This window comes from Misgurnus anguillicaudatus, chromosome 11, assembly GCF_027580225.2.
Source record: "Misgurnus anguillicaudatus chromosome 11, ASM2758022v2, whole genome shotgun sequence".
Lineage (NCBI taxonomy): Eukaryota > Metazoa > Chordata > Actinopteri > Cypriniformes > Cobitidae > Misgurnus > Misgurnus anguillicaudatus.
This window is the reverse complement of record NC_073347.2, coordinates 27,992,253-28,009,583: the sequence shown is the minus strand read 5'-3', so window position 1 is coordinate 28,009,583 and position 17,331 is coordinate 27,992,253. Positions and strand designations below refer to the sequence as shown.

The 17,331-nt window shown below is 34.1% G+C and overlaps 1 protein-coding gene across 1 annotated transcript; it reads right to left on the bottom strand.

Moving 5' to 3' along the window:
• Positions 1–12,195: 12,195 nt before the first annotated feature.
• Positions 12,196–17,011, bottom strand: tmx1 (thioredoxin-related transmembrane protein 1). The gene is made up of 8 exons (XM_073873476.1): positions 16,781–17,011; positions 16,304–16,419; positions 16,177–16,219; positions 15,836–15,967; positions 14,808–14,842; positions 14,497–14,609; positions 13,620–13,683; positions 12,196–13,514 (listed from the first exon to the last, which is right to left on the bottom strand). Exons 1-8 carry the CDS (start codon positions 16,954–16,956, stop codon positions 13,336–13,338), a joined length of 858 nt encoding a protein of 285 aa, XP_073729577.1. The 5' UTR covers positions 16,957–17,011; the 3' UTR covers positions 12,196–13,335.
• Positions 17,012–17,331: the final 320 nt, after the last annotated feature.

Below are 17,331 nucleotides of genomic sequence, written 5' to 3'. Positions count from 1 at the left end.
ATACACAAACTCCCTGCTGTTTTTGTTCTCATCCTGTACGACATGTTATAAGATTTCTCTCAGGTGTGGCTAATGTTTTGAGGTCAGTGGTTCTCAAACTTTTTCGCCCCCACTTCTGCCCTTTGTGCCCCCCCAAAGAAAATTTATGACATAAAAGATTCTAAAACATCAAATCTGAATTAAACAAACTTATTAAAATAAACAATGTAGTGCAGTTGGTTAGTCAACTTATTTTTGCAACTGGGGCCCCCCTGGCACAATCTCGGGGCCCCCCAGTTTGAGAACCACTGTTTGGGGTAAAAAAAACATCTGGTGATGCATATAGGACTGTCACAATTATGAAATTTGGCTGACGGTTAATTGTCTAATAAATTGTGACGATTATGACGATAAATCGTTTTATTGTTTTGATTATTGACTGTTTTATTGCTTTGACATTTAATTCTCATAATTTTTTTTGTTTGTTCATGAAATAATTTTCACACATTGTTGTGAAACAATTTTTGCAAGGTTTACATGACAGTAAATATTAATACATTACTTAATGAATATATCTTTTAAAAACTAATAATTTTTCATAAGAATTAAACACAATAAATTGTCTGAAAAATAACATGAAAATAAAAATGCAATGAAAAATAAACTATACCAGAATAGGTCTTAAATAATAGTCAATCCTGCTAAGATCATATTAGTACTGGACCACATGCCTGCAGTGGCTGAAAAAAATTGCCTGCAGCTCCCCCTTGTGTTTTTACAGAAATGTGCAATCATTGCGGTGATCTGAAATCATCACAATGAGGTCAAACAATTGCGATGAGACGATTATTTAATCATTGTGACAGCTCTAGATGCATAATTTATGTGAGTGGATTTTTCTCTGAACAATTTTCTGTAAACAGTCCATTTCTGGTTCTTATGTGTGTGTCAGTTACATGTTAGGATGCTGATACAAATATTATAAAGCTATTTTGTTGCATTGTCTCTTTTTGTTGCATCTGCCTTTGTTTTTCTCAAAGGTTTTTTTATGAGAGTCTGTCTGGTATGTTCAGGTAGGCTATACTGAGTCTATGTGGGAAAAGGGAAGTGATGTTGTTGTTTGTGCTGCAGAGGAAAACCAGAGAAGATTTAAGTAAATATTTGATCCTGTTTGGGTTTCTGTGTGCAGTCCATAGTTCAGAGTCACGGCAAAAGAATGAAAGCTTCGTATTTAGTTTCAGTATAGACAAAGCGTACAGTAGTCACACACACGTGAAGGTCAAAGACACAAAACAATGAGTGCTTGGTTTTGGTCATTTCTGTCTGTTTACATGCTTGCTTATACTAACAATCCAAATGAATTTGCTACTGGTATTAAAATGTTTTGTTTAGCCTTATGTTGCCCATAACCTGCTTAGACAAATGCCTATCAATTGTAGATGCCTATCGACCGTCTAAAGCCTAAGATTAAAATCCTGTGTGTACAGTACGCGTGACCTGAATTCCTGTGTGTTTGTGTCATCACTGATGAGCTGGATTAAACCAAGTCTCTCGTTTTTCATTGACATCAACTTGTATGCATGTGTATATATGTAGAGTATCTATTTAACAATACATTGAGAACCATTTGTCCCTAAAGGTTAAACCTGATATTTTTTCTTTAGGATTTTTTTTTTTCATTTATAAGATCTCTGTATAATATTGCAACTAATCCTTTAAATAATTGTTAAAATGCAACGTCTTCAATGCAAAGGATTTTACAGATCCCTCCAATACGGCAAAATAAAATAAATTTCTCTGGCCAAATTTTTTTAAAATATATGCTAAATACATTTTTCAGAAAGTCAAGCTCACTTAAATATATTTCTTAATTTGACAATATATTTAGTTTTAACCTTCATATATCAACATATATTTCAAAATGTATTTCAGGGCAACAAATAAATTTCTAATTTTACAACCCATATGGCAAAAAAAAATTCCTGGCCAAAGTATAGTTTATAAATTTAATTTTACAGTTATATTTATACTTTTAACCTTTTCAAACCTTTTATGTTTACAGGTTTGTAACATAAACAAAGTTTTTCTTCCAGTGCGATGTGAATATAAATGCTTTAAAAAAATGTAATATATTTTAAAATATACAAAAAATGGCCAAAAAATATATTGATGAAAAATAAGGTTTTGTAAACATATTTCTAATATTTCAACATTTTTTTTATATTTTGAAACATATTTAAATTATATTTAAAAATATATATTTATATTTATAATTTACACATATCACAAAATATTAATAATACTGATATTTTGCAAATTGTTGATTTTGAGGAAAGCTAGGAATCAAAATCCATACTTTTTAAAAGCTTTTATACATTTGACAGACACTTTTGTACTTACAGTGCATTCAAGCTACACATTTCTTTATATATGTGTTCCCTAGGACTAGGGATGCATAACGATTAATTCCCATTAATCTATAGCAGAATAAAAGTTTTTGTTTATATCTATGTGTGTGAACTGTGTATAATAACTTTGTATAGATAAATACACACACATGCATTTATATATTTAAGAAATGTTTACGTGTATATATTTTTGTGTATTTATGTATAATATAAATTATATATAAATATAAACACTTAATTTATAAATATATATTTATATTTCTTAAAATTATGCATGCATGTGTGCATATTTATATATACATAATTATTATTCACAGTTCACACACATATATGATGTAAACAAAAACTTTTATTCTGCTATAGATTAATCACGATTAATCGTTATGCATCCCTAGCTATGACCAAACCTATGACCTTTGTGTTGCTAGTTCTATGCTTTACCATTCGATCTACAAGAACACTTGAATCTGGTAAATTCAGAATAGAAAGTAAGTCAGCCTGTGTTGTCATAATGTTTAGATTACTAAAGGGATCTATTAAGTTTTTTTAAAAGCTCTTTATCTGTCAGTAAGCCTCTTGTATAGGACTTACACAGTTTATTGTGGAGGGTATTTATTGTGTGGTAGTTTGCACAAGCCCATTTAAATTCATTTAATAGTTCAAATACCAACCAAAATACACAGACAGGTCAGCACAGGGTTGAGAATACTGAATGTGGGTCTGAAAGATGTTCATGTCTCATTCATAAAGATTGCATGAAGTATACTACTGAAGGACAAAAAAGATGGAAGTAGCACACCTATTAGCCTATGTGGGATATTGGTTGTCACCTGATCAGTTACTTCTGTTACAATCACACATTCAGCGATGTACTCCGGAGCATCAGCTTTGGAAAAAAGTGTAAAACTGTTTGAGATGACACAGCATGCTAATACACACTGGTGCTGCTATCTCCTCCTGTGTCTCCAGGCCCATGAAGAACAGTGAAAGCTCAGAAAAGAAAACATCATTGTTTGCTCTCAACAAAGCCACAACAGTTTTCTCAGTCACAAACAAGCTCAACAGTGCACAAGTGTGGCAGGTTGTGTCGGTGAGAGCTTGACCCTCTAGTCTCCCAGCAGCCCACAGCAATACAAAACTGTGTTACCACCACCACGACACGGCTGATTCGGCAGAAAATAACTACTGTAAGACAAGAACCCTGATGGCCCACATTTCAGCAGACACGGGAAGTTTTAAGGACTCTACTTCCTTTTCCAGGACTTCCTTTCATACTTTCCTTAAGTGCTGATAAAATCAGACACACTTAAATGCAAATATTTCATGTTTTAGTTTTGGTTTTAGGATTATTAGAGACTTGTTTTATGTATTACATATTTCTAATCATTTTAAACATACATTTACATTTAGCATACTCTTTCATACAAAGTAACAGTGCATTACAAGCTATGCATTTTTATCAGTACACTGTAAAAAGTGTTAAGTTTTTTCAACTTAAAATTTTACAGTTGAAAACCCAATTTTTTTACTTTTTACAGATGTGCGTGCCCTGGGTTTAAAACGAAGACCTTTTCTGCTGCTAACGCAATGCTCTACCACTGAGTTATACAGAAGAAAATTATATGGTTTAATAATTCTTGCATGTAAAAAACTTAAAGGTGCAGTGTGTAACATTTAGAAGGATCTAATGACAGAAATGCGATATAATATACACAATTATATTATTAGTGGTGTATAAAGACCTGACATAATAAACCATATTGTTTATATTACCTTATAATGAGTTGATTTTCTCTACATACACCACGTGTCCCCTTACATGGAAATTACCATTTTGTGCCGCCATGTTTCTACAGTAGCCCTAAACGGACAAACTGCTTTACAGCACGTGTTTTGTCAGTACTGTATTTTGTCTTAGACGACAACAAGTTTGTCCTGTGGCGGCTACCTCTCGGTGAACGGTGGACTGAGTTATTGATTGCAATTCACAATCTCACTGCTAGATGCTGCTAAAATCTACATACTGCACCTTTAACAAGTAAGTTACCTGGTTGCCTTAACATTTTGAGTTAATTTGACTTAAAGTATATTATTTAGTTCAACTAATATTTTTAAGTTAAATTACCTTAAAATTTTAAGGCAACCAGGTAACTTACTTTTTAAAGTTGAACATTTTTACAGTAAAGAACCTGACGTGTGTTTTAAACTAGACTTTTTAACTCTTTCCCCGCCATTGAAGTTATCTCGTCAATTAAAAGAAAACATTTGCATTAAAAAAAGTGTTCCTGATTAATTTTTATGTTAATCTGCAATACATCACATTTTCCCAATTGATAAAAAACTGAAGCTTTTTGGTAATTGTTCTAAATCTGATCTCTAACAAAATGCCTTCACAAAAATGCAATTATTTCAGATTTTGGCTACACTCTCAGAAATAAAAAGTACAAAATTTGTCACTGGGACAGTACCCTTTCTAAAAGGTACACCTTTCTACCCAAAGAGTGCATATTAGTACTTCAAAGCATAGTTATTTGTATGAACTAAATCATAATGATACAATTAGGACTTTTTTTAAAGGGTACTGCCCCAGTGACAGCTTTTGTACCTTTATTTTTACAGTTTAATAAAAAAATTAAATACCCATATTTAAGAATTTATAAGCAGAGAAAAAATATTGATAGAATGAAACGTTTTTCCCCCCAATTTGTTTGTTTGTTTATTGTTTGTTTGAAAGCAGATGGTCTGTTCTTTCATTTGATATATTTGTATGTTTATATTTTTAGAAGAAAAATTTGTGAAACTTTTGTGAAAAAAATGCTGGCGGGCAACTTTTTAAAAAATGGCTGGCAAGGAATGAGTTAAAGATTTCTTTCTTTCTTCATCTTAAAAATCCTGATTTGCCAATCACCTTTTCAGAAATTATGAAAACCTTTACTTTAAACTTGAACACTGCTGGGCTATGAAACACTGTGACCGAGCAAAACAGCATCACTCTGTTAAATATATCCAGATGTTCTTGCCGTTTGTAACAGGAGACCGCTAGCCCTAAAGAGAACCCTAACACAAACTTTACAGGAACCTTTACTTCGCAGAATGTATAGCTTTATTGAATGCATTTGTTCTACTAATAATTTGCATATGCACACTAGAAAGAATTCATTTTTCCTACTTTTATTCTTAAGAAAATCTCCTCAATGAGAGTGTTTCACAATGTGCTCACGCTAAGTAATAACATCTATACTGTATGAGAATAGAGCTGTTTGGGTTTTTTGTATGTTTGATGGTCAATTGTGTTTTGTAATTGTATGTTTTTTATACATACAATTCCAGTGTTAGTGCTCCTTTCACTTTATACTTTCTTATACGAAGTAAAAATTACAAGACATTACGTGTTCAGTGTGTGTGTGTGTATTGTGAGAGCCACATAGGAAATGGGTTTGGGTGGGGTGGTAATATGGGGTTTGAGAGACAGAAAAATTCTAAATTGGGCACTGAAATGCACAATGTAATCTGTCTTTGACTCAATTCGTAAACAATATGCATAGAGAACTGAAGCCAAGCTCTATTTTAAGAAGTATTTATATATAAGATGATATGTTTTATATTCATGTGCCTATGGGGGAAATGCTAATGAGTTCTTAATAAGTTTAATATGTTTATTTATTTTAAAAAAGTTAGATTAAATAGAGAGTAAACTGAGTTTTAGAAGAGAAAAACTTGAGGTATTTCACATCTGCTTCCTCTAGAGTTTCACAGGGGATCTCAACAATATCCTAAACTGTGCTTTTCATAAGACCATACTGTTTTTATTTCCTCTTATGACTGAATGGAAGAAATATCTATTTAAACATAACTAAGACCTAAATTTGTTTAAACTGAATTTGTTTTTAGCATATGTTTGTTATGAATAAGCGTTTATCTAAGCATCTCTCTATGCGAACACCATGGCAACCAGACGGTCTAAACATAGGATTAGAAATTAAGCCATGTGCAGCATCACATTAGAAACGTATTTCCTCCAATAACCACAAATGTTCAAATCTGTAATATTAAAGGCCCTTATGACTATACAACTGCATCACATCTTGGAGATTAAGTTTGTATAGAGATAAACATTTTGTATTGTGAGAGTTGGAGTGGTTTCATTGGTCGTCAAGCTAAAAATTCATGTTTTTAAGAGTTAAAGGTCATCATGGGGAAATAAATTAGACACAACTGCATTCCATTCAGGAACATTTTGACTTCCGCACCTGCTGGTTAAATCATGTCCTCGGCCTCCTGCAAAACACAAGGCAACAGATTAGCTTCGCATGCGTACACAGAATTGCAAAACTGATGCTTTCAAGATTTTGATCATAAAGTGCCGTAGAACTAAACCAAGATGGTAAGCAGCAAAAAGCTTATTTCCCTTCACAACTATATCTTTGCACCGCCCCATGTTGCTCTGCACAGCGGTGGTGCGTACTGACAATTACAGTAATTACATCTAATGACAGTCCACTCGAACGAGAACCGTCCTTATAAACAACACACATGAGTCTCTCTGAGGGCTTAAGATCACCCTAAAATATCTCATTGGTATCTCACTTATTCTCAATTTGTTTAAAACCTGCTAACAAAAGGTTTGACAAAGCATATATTTTCTGCATTACAGAAAAAAATATTATAATAAATAATAGATAGTTATATTTTTATTTTTGTATAATACTATTAATTTATGTATAATACTTGTAAAAATTTTAAGTGCAAACTACATTTTGCGGTAATTATTATGGCAATAATATAAACAGTGTTCTTTAATCAATGTTATAGTCTTTGTTACTCAAAAAAATGTAGTTTTTAATTTCTGAAATAAAATCTGTCAGATCACTTAGATTACTCATTAGCAGTGTTGGCAAAAGTAACTTTTAAAAGTAATGCATTACAATATTAAGTTACTCTCCAAAAAAGTAACTAATTGCGTTACTCAGTTACTTTTCATGGAAAGTAATGCTTACGTTATTTTTAAGTTACTTTTAAGTTACTTTTTTTACTTGGCTGTGGCTTGATCTCTTTCAGGCCTTGCAGGTCAGGCCAGTACATTATTTTGTTTTTAAATTGAATTAATTAAACTGAAAAGTAACTCACATTACTTTTTTAAAGAAGTAACTCAAAGTAATGCGTTACTTTACTCGTTACTTCAGAAAAGTAATATTATTACGTAATGCGCGTTAGTTGTAATGCATTACCCCCAACACTGTGCATCAATAGAGTTTGATCTTTGTTTTATAGATGTAGTAACGTAATATGGGCTACAACAGATGGTAAACTGGGGAAAGTGTTTGAAATCTACAGAAAATAACACAATATTTTCGTGGTGTTAGGTGTGTTAAGCCTACCCATGAGTGATGGTTGTCAGTATTTTGCTGGAATTTCAAGGTTGTCCCAATGTTTTAAAGATTGTGAACACCACTCATATGAATACAAACAAGGCTGGAGGCATTATCAAAGTGGAGCATGTGAAAAGGAGGTTAGCACATCCCCGAGGACAGCAGGGAAGGATATCAGAGAGCTCTTCTTTTGTGTGTGTGTTTGTGTGTGTGTGTGTGTGTGTGTGTGTGTGTGTGTGTGTGTGTGTGTGTGTGTGTGTGTGTGTGTGTGTGTGTGTGTGTGTGTGTGTGTGTGTGTGTGTGTGTGTGTGTGTGTGTGTGAGAGAGAGAGAGAGAGACAGAGAGAGAGATCTGTGAATGGTTGCAACTTTATAAAGAAGTTAATGGCAAATATACCCTCCAGCAATGTGTGCATGTGTATCTGATAATTCAACACTTCTTTTGAATTTCATCATCAAGCCTGAATAACACTAACTGACAGTGGGTAAAAAAATATGAAGCATATTTATAGCCTGGTCTGTAAACCCACTGAAAAGGAGAGTTACATGGTGGGCATAAAAATGAAACACTAACATGCCAGGTTAAAGATCTTCTCTAAAGATATCAGAATCATTGAGTGGTGGGTTTGAAAAAGCATGTATAACATGTTAAAAGTGTCCGCATGTGTGAAGTTTCCTGCTTTAACAGCTGTGTCTCTGGAGCAGTGAGAAGAGCGGATGTGTGTTTTATACAAGAAAAGAGAAAGAACTTTCCAGATGTTAGTTCTGGACCAGTGAGCGTCCGCCACCCAGCCCTGATAAACACCAAATTTTTGGACAATCCCTGAACATCCACAGACGCTCTGCAGTACTTCAAACAACACAACAAATAAGTTTATCTGTTAAATCGATTCAGTAAATATAATTGGTTTAGGGTTATTTGTGAATTGTCAATTTATAAAAAACCAACGAACCATTTGGTCACAAACGTCACATAGTCTTTCAAAAGACCAGAAGGGCTTAAATTATCTTTATGAAGTTTGCACATACACACAACTGAAAAACTGACAGAAACTGTAAGCCCAAACAAGAGCTGTAAAGTGAGAAAGTGGTCAAATGTGGAGTTGTACAAAATACTGCCCTCTACAGATGTTAAAGCATCACATACTGTAAAGAAAATGCAGCATGGAGTTAAAACAACTGTCAACCTACTATTTTAAGTTTTTACCTGTGATAAGTTGACATGACTTATAAAATCAAGTTGAAATTGTTTAGCTTAATTTTTAAGTTAAAGTAACATAAAAATATATATGTTGACTTGACAAAAATGCTGCAGCTTAAACTTAAGGTCCAGTTCAACATAAACACAATGGGGCAGATTCCCAGACAGGGCTTCGCCTTGTCTCAAACTAAAAGGTTTGAGGTGCCTTCATTTAAAAACACCTTGTCTTTTAATTTTATAAGTTATAACAACTCCCCTGTAGTTTTAACAACTCATCTCTAGTCAAGATAAATACTATCTTAGTTGAAATGACTTGTAAATCTGAGTTGATTTAACAAAAAATTTTTAAGGCAGCAAAGTGTTTTTACAGTGTGCATGGTAATCTAACACCAAATTTAACAATGTCATTTAAAACATTAATAAAAACTACATTGAAAATTGAAAAACAGCATTTTTTTTTTATCCCTGCTCTCTATCTCTGTAGTTTACTTTTAAATATAAAGCATACAATTCTTCAGATTTTTTTTGGGGGGGGGGTTGCATTTTGTGTGGGTCCATGTCCCATATTTGCTTTAAATATTTTTTACCATTGAAAAAGATTATATTATTTTAGATAAAATGCCCATTTTAATCATGTCCCCAGGATTTCACTCTGAATATCTAGGAATATTCCACAAGTCACATTTTCAAGAGGAAGTGACATCATCTGGATCTTCTGAAGGCCATGTGTAGATCAAAAGTTACTTTTTTAATTTTCTTTTCTTTATATTTTATGATATTGATGCTATGACTGTAAGTGTCAATCTTAATGTTCAGTCCTGTAACCTATATTATTTATTTGATGTTATTGGTTTATTTTCAAAATAAAACATTTTGGTAAATCACAAATTTGCTCAGCGTTTCATGCTACTAGCACATATTTAACGCAGCTATATTTCATGTATATTCTAAATCTATGCCAAAAACTCAGTCCTGTTACTTTCAGTCCTGTTACCAAAATGTCTCCAACCTCTATTAAGAAAACTAAACTAGTTACCTGAGATTGACCAATACTCATTTTGAAAAGTGGAATATGTTTGTTATCAGATTTAGTGTTAAAAAAATTAAGTTCAATTATAGAGTTACATGCAAATTGCACCGATTCTGTGGAATGTCCTAAAATAATTGATCAGTTTCTTTATACAACCAGAAAATACAGAAAATTTGTATGTAGTATTAAAAAAGTATAAAAGTATGTACTTTGTGTAAAAACTGCCTTTCTACTATAGCAGGCAACTGCAATATCTCTTAAAACTAAATGAAATTAAATGAATCCTAGTTTCTAATTACAAGACTTCAGGACTTCAATCGCCTCAAAAATGCTCAAGATGTGTTTAGTGCCAAGAGAAGTCACACTAAATACTGACTGATGCCTGAAGAAGACATTTAGTTCTGAAAATGTTTAATTTTCTGTACATATTTCCTGTATTTTCTGTTTCTATCTTAAGGATGAAAAAATAAATATGCACTGTAACAAAAACTTTTTTGCCTTAAAATTTTTTGTTGAATCAACTCATATTTACAAGTCATGTCAACAGAAATTAGTTGTCACAACTTATAAAATATAGTTGAGAAAAGTCAACTTAAATTTATAAGTTATAACAACTCACCTGTAGTTATAAGAACTCATCTTTAGTCAAGATAAATAATAGTAAGTTGAAATGACATGTAAATCCGAGTTGATTCAACAAAAAATTTTAAGGCAGCAAAGTATTTTTTACAGTGTGGATGGACAATAAAACTTTTCTAAAACTACAAAGCTGGTGGTGGTGGCCTAAGACAGTGGTTCCCAAACTTTTTCAGCGTGCGCCCCCCCCCTTGTGTACGGTGCATTCCTTCGTGGCCCCCCAAAGAAAATTTGTGACAAAAAACTGTTCTAAAACTCAACATTTTAATAAAAAAAACATTAAATTATACAAAAAAGTAGTGCTTTTGGTTAGTAGCCTTATTTTGTAGGTTTAATTACACAGAATTCATGATAAATTTATGTATTTCATAAAATGGGGCCCCCCTGGCACCATCTCGCGGCCCCCAGTTTGAAAACCACTGGCCTAAGACATTTGCACAGTATTGTATTGTAAAACATATCAGTGCAATTGTTACATCAAGATGCACACCAGTATTGTTTTTTGTAATGTTTGTTTGTAAAAACTGCTTTAAGTCTTAATATAATTAAAGGCGGAGTCCACGATGTTTGAAAGCCAATGTTGATATTTGAAATCACCCAAACAAACACGCCCCTACCCCAACAGAATCTGGACCTTCTGTTGATAGACCCGCCCCACACATACGCAACCCGGCATTTTATTTGATTTGATTGGCTATAAGTGTGTTTTGGTAGTCGGCCCGTCTCCTTTTCCAACGCGTTTTTCAAACATCGTGGACTCCGCCTTTAAAGGACAACACCACCGTTCCTCAATATTTCACTATGTACTTACCTCAACTTAGATGAATTAATACATCCCTATCTTTTTTCAATGCGTTCACTTTTAATCTTTGTACAGCACTTCTTGAATGTGTTAGCATTAAGCCTAGCCCCATTCATTCCTATGGCTCCAAACAAGTGTTTTATTTTGTGCCACCATACTTACTCGTGTACTCCAGATGAGTAAACCACTTTTCTAATTCATGAGATTAACTATGGACTACTATTTTCCACAAGAAGCAGAAATTGTAAAAACTGTTTTTATTAATTGTGACCAAGTCTGTAAAAACATAGCTAGTATTTTTTTATGATTTACCATTTCTACATCAAATCATCTTACATAATTTAAAGCAGTGGTTCTCAAACTTTTTCGGCATGTGGCCCCCCTTGGGTACAGCCCTCCAAAAGAAAATGTATGACATAAAACATTCTAACACTTAATTAATAATTTTAATTAAATAAAACCTATTAAATTATATAACATATTGCTGTTGTTTAGTAGCCTTATTTTTCTGAGATTTCATTACACAGAATTTATGATAAATTAATGTATTTTATAAAATGTCATGGGGCCCCCTGGCACCATCTCGCAGCCCCCAGTTTGAGAACCACTGATGTAAAGAACATTCGTTTAACTTAACCTTGATATATTTAATATTGACCGAGTAAGGTCATGTCAAAGATTTGAAAACTTTTATGCTTCAAATCTCTTAGATTACACTTAGGCATTTGGACAGGGTCACATTTTCTAAAGCAATGACAAAAATGATGTGGCTTCAAAGTTCAAAGTTGTTTATTACCAGTCCTGATTCACACCATTCAAATACAGAAACATCACTCACACACACTTTAAGGAATGGAGTTGTAGGTGCAGACATTCACAATTTAGTATCTGTTGCTGTAAACAACCAACCAGAACATTTTTAATTCTAGATGATCGGTCAGGGTTAGTCAAGGGTCAGGAGTCAAAGTTCAAAGGTGAGCAAAAGCAGAAGCAACAAAATTCATTTTTGATGATTTAGAAATTATTGAAAGTAACATGAGTAAAAACCAAGAAAATGTTGGACAAACTGCAGACTTTTAAATGAACTGCATGAAAGAAACACACCAGAAGCTGTGCATAACACATCTTCAAAATCATTAACACGTGACTACGTGCTATGTACCAGAAAGTTGAGGGTTAATGAAACAAAACAGAAATGTATTTCCTTAACGACCCTTTAGGGATGAATATAAAATGATCTGATAGCTCTTCCCAGAGGTTAATTTACACACCTACTCGCACGCAAATCGGTATAAAAAACAAGTGTTAATAATGATCATTTTATGTTTTTCAAAACTGCAGCACCAAAACCAACAAAATCAAAAGCAAACAGTATGAAGTCAAACTTGGTGAGAAAAAATAAACTGTTAAACTAAAAACAATAGTAAACTCAAATATTCCAGCTTTTTATAACAGCCGCTCAAATAATAAAATATTTACAAATTAAGCGCCAAAACTTCCAAATTCTCAAATACTGCATTTACAACTAATCTTCAGAGTCACAGTGAGGTTGCTGTTTGATCTTGGTTATCTGCTCAGTGTTTTTTGTATGATGTGATTTGTGAAATGCTTAAAAGTAGGCCTACATTTTTCACACACACACCCTTGAGATACTGCATAGCAAGGAGTGTAATAATTAAAACTGGACATCAAAGGAATAAACACACAACCCAGCGCCAGGAGTGAGAAAGAAGCACAACCACATCAGGTTTTTCAGTCAATAGTGACTGAATCTTTGAGAGGGAGCTATGACATCACATGTGACATCATGTGGTACAGCATTGCCAAGGCAGCACATATAGACATTGCCAAAACAATGTGGTTTGTGTGGTCGTTTTGTGCACAGTATGAGAATCGGTTCACTTCAGTCCTCTAGGTGTCCTCCTCTGTCACCCTTATGCCTCTTTTCCTGAGAGCATCGGCTCCGTCCATTTCCGTCCACTCTTCGGCCTTTCCTCCATATTCGTCTTCGTCATCCTCTTCCTCTCCATCTGCTTCCTGCTCATCTTCTGACTGCTGCCGGAGACGTGCCTGCGCACTGGGCTGCTTTCCTTAAAATTACACATTTACACAATATCTTACTAAATTGTATGTTTCTTAAAAGAACTCTGGCTCACTACATGGTCCTGTAATTACACAGATAGGTTTATGCTTTCTGTGGTGATAGTCTGGTGAAAGCCGCCGTGACGGGAACGCAAAATCCGCTACAAAAACCAGCACCTGAGAGAAATGATTCAAGGATGTGAACAAAAAGAGAACTATAAAGAGTTTTATTGTCTGTTTATTAAAAAATTGTGATCTATTTCTTGTGTAGTCCATATTGCTGGAGGAACATTGTTTTTTGTCACTCTGTACAAACTGTATATGGCCAAAATGACAATAAAACAACTCTAATACTGTTTTAAAGGAAAACACCACCGTTTTTCAACATTCTACCATGTTCCCACCTCAACCCAGACGAATCAATGCATACCTATCTTTTTTCAATGCGTGCACTTAATCTTTGTATAGCGCATCGTGAATGTGTCAGCATTTAGCCTAGCCCCATTCATTTCTCAGGATCCAAACGGGAATAAACTCAGAAGCCACCAAACACCTCAATGCCCCCCGTATTTAAAGACTGTTACATTAGTAGTTACACTAGTAAGTATGCTGGCACAAAATAAAACGTGCCGATTTTTAAAATGGGTAAAAAATAAGACTATATATTTTATGGCGGAAGAGCACTTAGTTTGCAACACTTTGACCTCAGCGCGCAGTAACACCATACTTACTCTTGTAACCACTCATGTAACAGTCTTTAAATAGGGAAAACATGGAAGCGTTTGGTGGCCTCCAAACTCATCCCTGTTTGGATCCTAAGGAATGAATGGGGCTAGGCTAAATGCTAACACATTCACGACGTGCTGTGCAAAGATGAGTGCATGCATTGAAAAAAGATAGGTATGTATTAATTCATCTAAATTGAGGGAAGAACATAGTAAAATATTGAAAAACGCTGGTGTTTTCCTTTAAGCATATATATACTCTTACCAATCCGAGGGCCAATCCTGAGAAAAGTGTTGCCAGAGCAAATATTCCATATGAGCCCCAAACTGGGACCCCTAGTTGCTCCGTTAAATAATTATGGCAATGCCTGATAAACAATAGTAATACCCATTATAAAACACAATTACTAGGAAATTATACAAATTTCTATAAAAAGCTTAATTGTTGTCTTACACAAAACTTCAAAAAAAAAAATGTATGCAAAAACTTGGAAAACAAATGGAAAACGTGTATCTACTGTTTAAATAAATTAACCAGCAGTTATGAAAAAAGATTAACACTCACCCTGATAAACATGGATAACTTGAAGAGGGCCGACATTGCGTTCATCCTGGAAAAAAGTAAAAATAACTCTTGGTTGTCAAGCAGTGATTAACTGAATTTGTAAATGGTCTCAATAAAATAATATATGATATATTAGGGTTAGTTACACAAACGGATTGGCAGGATGAGAAATTCAAAAATCTTTGTAAAAAAAAAAAAAACCTTGTTTTAAAAGCACGCACCAGGTTTATTTCAATGCACAGTGTATATATGTTAATTTTATGCAATAAAAAATGTAATTTGCTCCATTTTTATGAAAGTTAAGGCTGAATTCAATGGACCTGAAAATGTTAAATGGTGTAACCACTAATTGCGCCAAAGAATGAGAAATATAAAATATTTTATCCACTTTGATGGTTATGCTTACATGCCATAAGCGTAACCATCAAAAATAAATAATAATATTTTTAAAATATAATTTTATGAGTTATTTCTAAATGTAAATTTTAATGCGCTTTTGTAATATTTGTCCTGATATACGCTGAAAACTGCTCTGTTTTCAAAATAATCTTTGACAAATGATGTAAAAATGTATGTAAAAAAATCATAATTCACTAAACTAGATTCCACATTTTTATGAATATATTTATATTTTTTATTAAAAACAATACTAGTTAAACCAATTGAGACAGACAACACATTGACATTTTTGAAATTATCCCCCAAATATTCTTTCAAAATTCAATGAAACCAGAAATTTTAGACTTGGTCCTCAAAAAAGAAAATGTATGCAAGTAATCTGCAAATTTATTTTGAAATTTTAACCCTTTTACATTTAATTGAACCATACGGACACAAAAAATTAACGTAACGTCATTGACCCATTAATCAATAAGACACATCAACTCAAATTAGTTTTTCCCTTCTGGAGATGTTTTACACACCCACCCTGATGTCGTAAAGAAATGATCTAAACATCTTATCCAAACCTTACAGCCATTTTGCATTATCGCAATATATAAAACCAACAGCAATACCCCCTCACAGAGTGCATGCTTACAGGAAGGATGAGGGGCCAAACCAGGAAGAGATCGGCTCTATACTCTGCCATTTCTTCTCTTCAATGAAACTCAGGAAGTCATCTTTAGACCGGGCACCCTGGTATCGCCTAAACACACCATCTTTACAGTGAAATGCACACACACAGCACCTCTATAAACTATATGCAGAAACTTCTTTCATACAAATACGCTTTTAACAGTTAATTTAACATTTTTAGCTACACCAAACTGTAGATCATACTTCTTGCCATGAGAGCTAATGTATATAAATGCAAGTTTAAGATGCCCTACGTTACAAAGGGTAAATGCAGATTTGTGTAAAAAGAAAGAAACTCACTGATAAATAGTTGGAAGAGCTGTGATGATAAACCTCCCGCTCAAACCTGCAGCACAGAAAACCAGCCAAATGTCAGACTTGCCAGACATGTGTATGAAACAAAAGAGGATTCATGTGAATAATGACATACCTGGTTGCTCTGTGACATCCACTTTGGCAATATATACTCCTAAATCTTCACCCCATTCTGCAAACTCATTCCACACGGGCTGCAGCTGCTGGCAGGCGGGACACCATGGAGCAAAACTGCAGAAGATAAACACAATGGTTAATCCAATAATAGAGAAGATGTCATCCATAAGAGATCCTCAAACACTGACGTTAATTTGTTTAATATTAGATCTATTTAACCACAACCCCTTTGTTCGAGAAGCTCTAAAGGAAATGTGTAGGGTAAACCATGCTTAATTTGGGTAAGGGAAGTAGTTAGCAGAGTGCCTTCACTTCCACAGAACTTCCGCTAAGCAAAACCAATGACAAGTACAGTGCGGCGAACGATAAATGAATGACCTATGACTAGATATTGATTTAGACTTGTATATTACACTAATTTTTATGCAAACAAACTAACACACATACTTTTGCAGAACTTAAACGCACAACTTACAACTCGATCATCCATTCTCCCGTCAGGATGTCCTCCCAGTTTGCATCAGTGATTACTCTTAAATTGTCCGGCTTGGCCGATGCGGGCTGCAGGATCACATGTGCGATTATAAGCGCAGTAAACACACACATAGCACCTGTCATTCCTCTGTGCGCGCGTGTGTATGTGCACGCCATGTTTCTGCAGCCAGCCACTGCCTCACTTCCGCTTCCGCCTTCGCTCTGCAACACGTGATGCTGATTGGCGGTAAGCGTCAATGACGTTTACACGCACAGTATCCTGAATGGTTACTTAAAAACATTTTTTACCCATTTTTGAACGATTAATCCATTTGGCGGTCTGTATGTGTTTGAATACTAGAAAATGTATAACTTGTTTCAACCAGAGGTTGGGCCAAATGTGGATATTTTCTAGATTCAGTAGGTTTGTCCATTTTACCCAACAATGGTTAAGCTCAATGTTTCCCATGACCTTAAAAATCGTTTACAGTTATATGAAGAGGTATGTTTAAATGTTTGAAATTACTTTTGTAGACAGAAAATAAAGTTTTG

Bases quoted from the DNA above. Each gene is read 5' to 3' on its own strand.
- tmx1 (XM_073873476.1), bottom strand. From the start codon at position 16,956: ATGGCGTGCACATACACACGCGCGCACAGAGGAATGACAGGTGCTATG. The intron at 16,220-16,303 runs GTATGTCATTAT...TCTGTGCTGCAG, and splicing joins GGATGTCACAGAGCAACCAG to GTTTGAGCGGGAGGTTTATC. The intron at 15,968-16,176 runs TCAGTGAGTTTC...TGTGTGTGCATT, and splicing joins ACAGCTCTTCCAACTATTTA to TCACTGTAAAGATGGTGTGT.